The sequence below is a fragment of the Sphaeramia orbicularis genome, chromosome 12, assembly GCF_902148855.1.
Source record: "Sphaeramia orbicularis chromosome 12, fSphaOr1.1, whole genome shotgun sequence".
NCBI classification, from domain to species: domain Eukaryota; kingdom Metazoa; phylum Chordata; class Actinopteri; order Kurtiformes; family Apogonidae; genus Sphaeramia; species Sphaeramia orbicularis.
In genome coordinates this window covers 2155182-2167341 of record NC_043968.1, presented here as the reverse complement: position 1 = coordinate 2167341, position 12160 = coordinate 2155182, and the positions used below count along the sequence as shown (strand labels likewise).

Here is a 12160-nt window from a genome sequence, read left to right as displayed (position 1 = left end):
AGTGATGCCACATCCTCTGTCATAGGCGCTAACATTAAACTTGTCTGGGTTCTATTGATGCCATTAATATTAGCGTCATTTCACTGAGTCGACCTGCTTTACTATTGTTTATGAATAATCTCCATGACGACCACCTCTTGCCAGTGGAAAAAATTTTTAATCGAAAAACGAGTTTATGTGAAATTGTCGTTTTTCCATTAGGTTGATTTTTATGCACAAGTTATATTCACGCCATTTGAAGAACAATGGAAAAGAAATTGGCGTCACATCATGTCACAGTATCTTTGATTAAACACAAATTTAAACAAATTTATAGGAAAACTTTTAATATAACAGAATAGATGTCATGATAACCCCCCCCCCCATCTGATCAGCCACCAAAGAACGGAGAAGGTTATGTTTTCATCAGGGTTTGTTTGTTTGTCTGTTAGCAAGATAGCTCAAAAACTTATGGACAGATTTGGATGACATTTTCAGGAAATGTTGATACTGACACAGGAACAAATGATTAAATTTTGGTGATTGGGGGATGGGGGGGGGGGATTTAGATAAAATTTTCAGGAAATGTTGATACTAGCACAAGGAACAAATGATAAAATTTTGTTGATGATGGGGGGGGGGGGGGGGTTGATGACATTTTCAGGAAATGTTGATGCTGGCACAAGGAATACATGATTAAATTTTGTTGGTAATGAGGGGAGGGGTCTTATCTGCCTCGGCGGAGGTCCGAGTGCTTTTCTAGTTAGTGTATATTTTGTCTGTTTTTTTCCCTGTTGGGTTCAGCCTGTCCTTTCAGTGACTCTTCTTTGTCTTTTGTGGTGTAGTTGTGCAGAAGCTGCAGCAGACAGTTCAGTCTGCTGTATGGGTTTCTAACACTGGGCCTGTCTGTACTACAGTTGGATGTTTTTGCAGGCTGGTTGGCACAGTCGTCCAACCCGGAGGTGGTTCATTCTAGTTTACACTTCCATCCTTGACGTCTCTTTGAAACTCTAATAATGAATTGGACAAATTGAAATCCACAGAGTCTGTTCGGCGTGCGTGCTGCCAAATTCAACAAGTACTCAATGTGTTGAAAATAGGATTTTCTGAGTAAGTTGATAAGTTTAAGATATTCCAAAGGGGAAACAGGAAAGGAATCATGTTCTGGAAATCACCAAGACAATTTTAGATAAAAGGCTGTTTGTAATTCCTGACAGGAAGTGCTCTTTGCTGCCTTTCCATCACTGTATGTGTGTGTGTGTGTGTGTGTGTGTGTGTGTGTGTAAGAGTGTGTGTGTCCATGTTTCGGGTATTGTTTTCAATGATCCCATGAATCATTCATATGCATATTTTGGTTTGGAGTTTTTTTGTGGACGCAGGAAGGGAGGCGCGAATGTTTCCCCCCCCCGAGCAGAGCAGCTCTGTCAGAAACAGTAACTGTATGAAAGCATCCCTGCTGATACGTGGTGACACCGAAACACACACACACACACACACACACACATAAAACACATACACATAAAACACATACACACACACATACACAAAAAGCATTAAACATACTCACACACACAAGGATACACAGCTCATCCATGGGTTTGGATGTGAACTGGTGTCCTGTTTCCAGATGTGATATTGTGAATAAAAACAGGACACAGACCTCACACACACACACACACACACACACACACACACACACACATATTCCACTTTAACCCTTTGAAGACAGTCGTGTCTCCGGTGCCTCCACTGTCGTTCAAATTACTGTAACCCTTATTGACAAAGTCCAAATGCCATCTGAAAGCTGAGGTTCAGAGCTTTGTATTTATATAGAACACATTAGGGTGGAGGTCTGCATCGACTGAGGGGGTGGCATGGAAGTGGGCGGAGCATAGAGCAGCAGAGTGCAGTCAGTGAGAGCGACATGGAAGGTTTTAGCGGTGTTTTAGTGGTGACTTGTCATAAATAATTGTATGTAATAGTGATAGTGCTGTTTTGGAGTGCCCTTAGATGTTCGACAGGCTCAGTCTGTGCCTGGATTTAAATCACATCTAAAAACACACTTTTTCTCATTGGCTTTTAATCAATGACTGAGATGTTTCTTTTTTTTTTTTTTTTTTTTTTTTCTTATGTTTTTATCAGATTTTATTCGTCTTTGTTTTTTTGATGGTTGTATTTTGTTGTTCGTAGCCCGGTTTGCACCCTGTGTTATCACTGTATTTACTTCTTTACTTCCTTGTTTTATGATTCGTGTACAGCACTTTGGCCAGCTGTAAAGTTCTTAAAGTGCTTTATAGATAAAGTTGATATGGTATGTTATGGTAATGATAGGCCTGTAACAGTACACATACCGAACCAAACCGTTTCGGTACACACCTGTTCAGTTCGGCACATAGCTGTACTGAAACGGCACAGCATGTGGAAGAAAAAGAAAAAAGGAACGAAAGACGTTTTTTAATGCAGAACTTTAAAAGCCGAGCAAGTTCCACACAGCATATTGAAGGAGCGCACATTGACCCGAACTATGAAATATCAGCTGATATAAGGTTAAAAAACAATAAATATGATGTGAACCTGGAAGGAAGAGAGCGAAGACCCTCCACCATCAGTCCAGTCCAGTTTGGGATCACTATGGGTTCAGTGAAAAGACAACAATGAGGAAAGAGACGCTGATAAGATGGAGGTTATTTGGCCCCTAGGAAACTACGGTAGTTCTGAAACACTTACACCTGCTCTCTCTCTCTCTCTCTCTCCTCTCCTCCTCTCTCTCTCTCTCTCTCTCTCTCTCTCTCTCTCTCTCTCCTCTCTCTCCTCTCTCTCACACACACACACACATGCTGTATAACAGAGGATACGCAGCGTTAGTTATGTTAGTGATGGACCACCACCCCCCCCCCCCCCCCCCCCCCGGGGTTTTTGACAAATTGTACCCTGCACAGACACACAAACACACACAGTGGCCTGAACAGTTTGTTCTCTGTCCTAAAATAAATCATTTGGTTAATTTTCTCGTCAAAGTTTCTCTTCAGTTTGTTTAAACAGAATACCAGTTTGTCCTCTTGTTAATGTTGCACTTCAGTGGAATTGTTTTGTTCTTTTCTGCAGAACGTGAACTGACAGAACTGTGATTTGGTTTTTGTTCGTCGTTCAAAACTACCTGTCAGGGAAAAGTGCAATAGTAGTGTTTACAATACATTTAGTAATATTAATGATTTATTTTATTTTCTATTTGATTTATAGCAGCAGAATTATATTATTCCTGTTTCTCTATATTCCATTGTCTCCAAAAATTTGGGGAAAAAATGTTCAAAAATTCATAAATGCATTAAAGACATTTTGAGGGGTTTTCTTTCTTCCCGTACCGAACCGAGAAAAACCGAACCGCGGCTTTGAAAACTGAAAACGTACTGAACCGAAATCTTTGTGTACCGTTACAGGCCTAGTAAATGCCTCCCAGTGACTGGTGCTGGTGTAAAAACAGGTGTTTGGAGGTAATGTGTAAAGGCCTGTGTGTGTTTGTGCTGTCGCTGGGACCTCTCCTGTGTTGGCTGTGTGATGCTGCTGCTGCTGCTGCTGATGTATGGTTTTCCATTTGGACGGCAGAGCTCAGTGTGATTGATAACCTCTGGAGCACTCAAGGATGCTCTGACAGCTGTAGACAAGCCCCTCCCCTTGGACATGACCCCCCCCCCCCCCCCCCCCAGCCCGGCCTGTCCTGCGTGTTAATGCACTGTTTGCCAGTTATTTTCATTAGGTAAATGTATGTTGTTGACATGACGTGATGGATGGGCTGTTATTTCTGGTGTGAGTCGGAGCTTTGGGCTTGAAGGGCGCAGTAACAAGAAGGGTGTTGAACGGTCAACGGGTGGGTTGAACCCGCACACGGAGCCCACACTGGCCTCGCCACGAATACCTGACCTCTCACCGAGCTAATCAAGTGTCTGACTGTTTACCCTCACTAAATATTCCCCCAGGCCAGGCAGTGAACCCTGTGTGTGCATGCAAATACACTATGTGGACAAAAGTATGTGGACATGTTGAGTTCAGGGGTTTGTTTTCTAACAGGGGTCTGGCATACAAAACAATACAGACTAATGTCACAGTATAGTTTTATATTATGGGATAGATATCAGTGCATTGGTTAGTTTGGGTTAAATTGTTATCGTTGCTTCCAAAATGCCTCAGAGATGGATTGGACTGAATTTCTCTCAAAATTGGATTTTGTTTTTGTTTTGTTTTTATCCATGACTATAAATTACCTTACCATACCTCACCATACCTTTTCTTTTCTTTTTTTTTTTTTTTTAACCTTTCCTTACCTTGACATACCTTACCTTAGCTTACCTCAGTTTATCTTTTTACCTTACTTACCATACCTTACCTGATCTTATCTTTTTACCTCACCTTACCCCACCTTATTTTTTTTTTACCTTACCTTACCTTAACATACCTTACCTTAGCTTACCTTACCTTATCTTTTTTACCTTACCTTACGTTACATTACTTTACCTTACCTTACCATAGCTTACCTTATCTTTTTACCTTACCTTACCTTACATTACCATACCTTACCTTATCTTATCTTTTTACCTTACCCTACCCTACCTTACCTTATCTTTTTACCTTACCTTATCATATCTTATCTTTTTACCTTACTTTACACTACCGTACCTTACCTTACCTTACTTTACCTATCTTTTTACCTTACCTTACCATACCATACCTTACCTTACTATACCATATCTTACCTTATCTTATTTTATCTTTTTACCTTAATTACCTTACCTTACCATATCCTACCTTACCTTATCTTTTTACCATACCTTGCCTTACCTTACCTTACCTTACCTTACCTTACCTTACCTTACCTTACCTTACCTTACTTTACCTATCTTTTTAGCTTACTTTACCCGACCCTACCTTACCTTATCTTTTTACCATACCTTACCTTACCTTACCTTACCTTACCTTACCTTATCTCATAAATCACTATTAGGTGGATGCTGGATTGGCTGTGATCCCAGATTAAACCACTTTTGGTGGGTACTAACCTGTTTACTTTGGGACTGAAGCCCTCTGGAGGTTTGGACCCACTGGTTTAACACCGCAGGTTCTTGTCAGAGTCATTGCGCTGTGGGTAACACTGCACATACACCGATCCTTCAAGTTTCCTTCTATTGTATGTTTTATTGTTGTCAAACTTAAACGCTGTACCTGACAAATGTCCCCTCGGGGACGCTAACGTTCATTTGGTTACTTTTACTTCCGCTTGTAAAAAATCTGTGGATAAACAGAGTTCATTTGTAGAGTTGAACCGTTGGACACCAGATGTTTCCTGCTTTTAGAAAAGTCACTTTTCAGTCTCTGAGCAGCAACGACTTCAAGGAATCAGTCAGAAGGAAGAAGAAAGGGAGATGAACATGAATGTGTGTTTATGTCGCTGTTATACTGGTGTTTATTCTCACACATTTACATTAATATTCCAATATCAACATTTATATAAACTCTATCTGAGTTCAGTTAGGAGATTATTCTGAATGTAGAGGATTACCTGATTGAAATGTACAATATGAAGATATTGTTCAGGTTTAAATCATAAACAGAGTAAACACAATTAACGGAGTAAACAGTGTAAATGAAGTAAACAGTGTAAATGAAGAAAACTGTGTAAATGGAGTAAACCGAATAAATGAAGTAAACAGAGTAAACAGTATAAACAGAGTAAACAGTGTAAATGGAGTAAACAGAGTAAATGAAGTCAACAGAGTAAACAGTTTAAACAGTGTGAATGAAACAGAGTAAGGAGTGTAAATAGAGTAAACAGTGTAAACGAAGTAAACAGTAAACTATAAACAGTGTAAACAGTTAAATTGTATGGACAGAGTAAACTGTAAACAGAGTAAACTATAAGCAGTGTAAACTGTAAACAGTGTAAACAGAGTAAACCATTTAAACAGAGTAAATGAGTAAACAGTGTAACGGAGTAAACAAAGTAAACATGGTAAACAGTATAAATAGTGTAAATGAAACAAACAGAGTAAACAGTGTAAAAGGAGTAAACAGTGTAAACAAAGTGAACAGAGTAAACTATAAACAGTGTAAACAGTTAAATTGTGTAAACAGGGTAAACTGCAAACAGAATAAACTATAAACAGTGTGAACAGTAAACCATGTAAACAGAGTAAACAGCCTAAACAGAGTAAATTGGGTAAACAGAGTAAAATATAAACAGTGTAAACTGTAACAGTCTAAACAGTAAACCGTGTAAACAGAGTAAACAGCCTAAACAGGTAAATTGTGTAAACAGAGTAAACTGTAAACAGAGTAAACTGTGAACAGAGTAAACAGTGTGTACAGAGTAAACAGTAGAAACAGTGTAAACAGTAGAAACAGTGTAAACAGTGGATGTGTTGTGTGATTGTGCTTGTGTTTTCTGCTTTAAACTTAAACACGTGTGTGTGTGTGTGTGTGTGTGTGTAGGTGTGTGTGTGTGTGTGTGTGTGTGTGTGTGTGTGTATGCGTGTGTGTGTGTGTGTGTGTGTGTGTAGGATCTGTGACCCAGTAGAATCGTGGCGTGAATCCAGGCATTGATGCTTTTTAACCGCCACGCCGGTGTAGATGACTCACCTTCGCTCTGTCGGAGTAAATGCGTGTACATGGTGTGTGTGTGTTGGTGTGTGTGTGTGTGTGTGTGTGTGTGTGTGTGTGTGGTGTGTGTGTGTGTGTGTGAGGGTGTGTGTGTGTGGAGATCTCCGGAGACACACATTATACAATACAGGGATTATATAATTACAGAATCTGTGGAAATGCTACGACGGCAGCAGAAGGGATGAAAATAGAGCTGTTACTGAAGGTTTGGTTTGTTTTTACTCCACCACCAGGACGACACTCAAACACACTGGGATGGTTTTCACACTGGTTACCCAAGTGTTAACTTTATGGAGGACTTTATATGTGATATTATTGTTCAGAGGCTGCCTTTGAGGTTGATGCAGTAGATTCACCCACAGGTGGATTCTGTTCATGTAGACACTGAACAGTTGAGTTCAAATGAGAGAAAATAAGCCACATCCAACCTGTAAAACCCACCATCACTACAGACATACGAACTCCAGAAGAAATCCAATAATAAACTGAAATGTTGGACTGAAATGATTATATTTCCTAAGTGCATGTAAACGCATCAGATGTGATTCTTACAATTATCTGATGAGTAACAGTGATTGGATTTTAATGGTCATGAAAACCGGCTCAGTGATACTAACACTGGTTTTATATCAAACCTCATGGAGTCGTATTCTATTATCACTGAAGTACGACTCAGTGAAAAAGATGAAGATTTTCAAATGGAAGTGGCAGATTAGATTAGATTAGATTAGATTAGATTAGATAGAACTTTACTGATCCTTTGGGCAGAACCCTCAGAAAATGGAGGTTCCAATAACAGCACAAACACCAAATATATACAGCAGAAAAAAAAAACACAAGAAAACAGCAAAACAAAAACTATGAAAGCAGTAGTGGAAAACTGCAGTTGTAGATTAGAAAGTACGAGAAACAAGTGGCAAACTAGTAATAATAATAATAATAATAATAATAATAATAATAATAATAATAATAATAATAATAATGAGTAGCTTATTATGTTATAATATAATAATACAATACTATAGTATGTACAAATACACACACACACACACACAGTGGATATAAAAAGTCTACACACCTCTGTTCAAATGCCAGGTGTTTGTGATGTAAAATAATGAGCCCAAGATAAATCATTTCAAAACTTTTTCCACCATTAATGAGACCTAAAAACCTGTATGAGTCAGTAGAAAAACAAACTCAAATCTTTTAAGGGGAAAAATAAAAAATTAAAAACTTACAATAGCCTAGTTGCATAAATATGTACACCCTTAAACTAATACTTTGTTGCATCATCTTTGGCTTTTATTACTTTTATCCTGTGATTCTATCTATCTATCTATCTATCTATCTATCTATCTATCTATCTATCTATCTATCTATCTATCTAGGGAGAGAGAGTGTGATAACAGTAATAGTAGTCATAACGATATACAAGTAACAGTAGTATGGAAGTAATGATAATAAGCAGAGGTGAGAGAATTAAATTACCAACAGCAAGAAAACAAACATTCCACATTAAAGTAAACAATAAACAACCACAGTAAACAGCATCACACCACAGAATTGCATAAATGTCATATTTACTTATAAATGCAGTTTCTTACATATTTGTCAAATTTTCTTTTATCTTTTCATTTATTTCTTTTAACTTTTTTCAACAGTATTGACAGTATGTGTTTATGTCTTTATCACTTTAATATTGTGTGGGTTTTTTTAACTCCAGTGCTCGTCTTCTGTCCTTGTTTGTGGCTCAGTGTCTCTAATTGTGTTTGTGGTGTGTGTTGTTCTTCAGGGAGGGCAGCACCAGTATCCTCAACAACCTTCTGTCCAGGATGGAACAGTACGCCAACAACCTGGAGAACCTGGTGCAGGAGCGGACTCAGGCGTATCTGGAGGAGAAACGGAAAGCTGAGAACCTCCTCTACCAAATCCTGCCACAGTAAGAAGAACAGGACTGTCCTACTCTGAAAACAAACCAGTGAACGCACCTCAGACTGTGTCCCTGTGCATTAGTCAAACCCCAGAACCCTCCGAACACCACAGTTTATAAACTGATACAGGTCTGTTAGTGTGAGCCCATAGTCCAGGGGTGTCCACTCCTGGTCCTCCACATCTACTGTCCTGCATGTTTTAGACGTGTCCATCTTCCAACTCACCTGATTCAGACGATAAGCCTGTCATCAAACTCTGCAGAAGACTGATACTGACAGTCAGGTGGACTGGAAGAGGAAACATCTAAAACATACAAGACAGTAGATCTGGAGGACCAGGAGTGGACCCCCCTGGACTAAAACATACAGGACAGTAGATGTGGAGGACCAGGAGTGGACCCCCCTGGACTAAAACATGCAGGACAGTAGATCTGGAGGACCAGGAGTGGACCCCCCTGGACTAAAACATACAGGACAGTAGATGTGGAGGACCAGGAGTGGACCCCCCTGGACTAAAACATACAGGACAGTAGATGTGGAGGACCAGGAGTGGACCCCCCTGGACTAAAACATACCGGACAGTAGATGTGGAGGACCAGGAGTGGACCCCCCTGGACTAAAACATACAGGACAGTAGATGTGGAGGACCAGGAGTGGACCCCCCTGGACTAAAACATACAGGACAGTAGATGTGGAGGACCAGGAGTGGACCCCCCTGGACTAAAACATGCAGGACAGTAGATCTGGAGGACCAGGAGTGGACCCCCCTGGACTAAAACATACAGGACAGTAGATGTGGAGGACCAGGAGTGGACCCCCCTGGACTAAAACATACAGGACAGTAGATGTGGAGGACCAGGAGTGGACCCCCCTGGACTAAAACATGCAGGACAGTAGATCTGGAGGACCAGGAGTGGACCCCCCTGGACTAAAACATACAGGACAGTAGATGTGGAGGACCAGGAGTGGACCCCCCTGGACTAAAACATGCAGGACAGTAATGTGGAGGACCAGGAGTGGACCCCCCTGGACTAAAACATACAGGACAGTAGATGTGAGGACCAGGAGTGGACCCCCCTGGACTAAAACATACCGGACAGTAGATGTGGAGGACCAGGAGTGGACCCCCTGGACTAAAACATGCAGGACAGTAGATGTGGAGGACCAGGAGTGGACCCCCCTGGACTAAAACATGCAGGACAGTAGATGTGGAGGACCAGGAGTGGACATAGAAGATGAAAGAGGACAGACGGACACATTAGAACGATATAAAAGAAGGACAGACAGAAGGACAGATATGATAGAAGGAGTAAGAGCAGAACAGAAAAGGCCTGAACATCTGCCCTTTGTCAAAGACACACACACAGACAGACAAACGGGATTCAAACAGACAGGTAGAAGGGCAGACAGAAGGACAGAATACAGACAGACAGGTAGTTTCTGACACCAAGCCCTTCTCCTGTTCATGTGAGTTCAGTGTTTTCACCTTCGGTTTATTTTCCAATTAACAGAAAATAAGAATAAACAGTGACACATGAACCTGACGGCCGCGGAGAAGATATGTCCAATATGCCTAATACATCAGACGTCCAATATGTCCAATATGCCTTATATGTCTAATATGTCCAATATGCCTAATACATCAAATATGTCTGATATGCCCAATATGTCTAATATGTCCAATATGTCCAATACAACTTATGTCTAATATGTCCAATACAATTTATGTCTAATACATCCAATATGTCCAATATGTCTAATATGTCTAATAAGTCTTGTCTGTGTTCGCAGCTCCGTGGCCGAGCAGCTGAAGCGAGGGGAGACGGTGCAGGCGGAGGCGTTCGACAGCGTCACCATCTACTTCAGTGACATCGTGGGCTTCACGTCCCTGTCTGCAGAGAGCACGCCCCTGCAGGTCCGACAGCACGGCGCTCATATTTACGCTGAGCTTTCACAGGTCGCACCCATGAACCAAACAGCAGCGTGACAAAGCCAGACCCAGACAGGAACATGAACAGGAAAAACCAATTATCCAGACCAATCTAAAAGACATTTGAACGCCTCCATTCAAGGACAGACGTTCAGACGCTGATTAAACATGAGTGGAAGGACGGCAAATTATCCCTAAATGCACAAAAATACTGTTTGTTCTTTTAAAAATACACAAAGTGAAAGAAGGAGGTGGAAGGTTTTTATGGGGATGATTAATAAATCTGTAATTATCAGCAGAAATGTCAACGTTACTGTTTCTGTTCAGTTTAAAGCGTCTGGTCCGAAGTGAAAAACAACAAAAGTACGATTATTTATGATCAGAACAAGAGGAAAATGAAAAATACATATAAAGATAAAGCATTTAGAACCATTAAAATAACCAAATGCATGTTTAAGATCCAAACAGGAGAAGCAGGAAGTACAATAATGAAAAATATGAAAGTGTTTGATCTGCTTTGATAGTTTTATTATCAGTGACATTTGATGCTGATTGTTCACAGACACAGATTTACACCATGAAGAGGTTTTATTTGTAACAACAAACTGAAGAAGAAACATTTGAATACATCTGCATGAACTCATCATTAAACACAGATTAAATACAAAGGAATAGGAATAGGTTTTACACACAACAGAAAAGATACAAAAACAATACTACTACTATTACTTCTACTACCTCTACTACTACTACTACTACTACTACTACTACTACTACTACTACTACTATAACTTCTACTACTACTACTATAACTTCTACTACTACTACTATAACTTCTACTACTACTACTATAACTTCTACTACTACTACTATTACTACTACTATTACTTCTACTACCTCTACCACCACCACTACTACTACTACTACTACTACTACTACTACTACTACTACTACTACTACTATAACTTCTACTACTACTACTACTATTTCTACTACTACTACTATTACTTCTACTACCTCTACCACCACCACTACTACTACTACTACTACTACTACTAATATTAATAATAATAATAATAATAATAATAATAATAATAATAATACTTCTACTACTACTACTATTACTATTATTTCTACTACCATTACTACTATTATTACTTCTACTACTACTACTACTACTACTACTACTATTACTATTACTTCCACTACTATTACTTCTACTACTACTATTACTATTACTTCTACTACTACTACTATTACCTCTACTACTACTACTACTACTTTTACTATTACTTCTACTACTACTACTACTACTTCTATTATTACTTCTACTACTACTACTACTACTACTACTATTACTGCTACTATTACTTCTACTACTGTTACATCTACTACTACTACTACTACTACTACTATTACTTCTACAATTAGAATACTACTATTATTTCTACTACTATTACTTTTACTACTACTACTACTACTACTTCTACTATTACTTCTACTACTACTACTACTACTATTACTTCTAGTACCACTACTATTACTTCTACTACCACTACAATTACCTCTACTACTATTACTACTACTACTACTACTCCTACTACTACTACTACTGCTATTACTACTACTACTACTATTGCTTCTACAACTTCTACTACTATTACTTCTACTA

The 12160-nt window shown here is 39.4% G+C and overlaps 1 protein-coding gene across 1 annotated transcript in view; it reads left to right on the top strand.

Annotated features, from left to right (window-relative positions):
- Nucleotides 1-12160, top strand: part of npr2 (natriuretic peptide receptor 2) — a 163654-nt gene that overhangs the window by 139219 nt on the left and 12275 nt on the right. Inside the window, exons 16-17 of the mRNA XM_030150480.1 lie at nt 8420-8566; nt 10350-10473. Of these exons, the coding sequence (XP_030006340.1) occupies nt 8420-8566; nt 10350-10473 (271 nt within the window). The remainder of the gene's footprint in view (nt 1-8419; nt 8567-10349; nt 10474-12160) is intronic.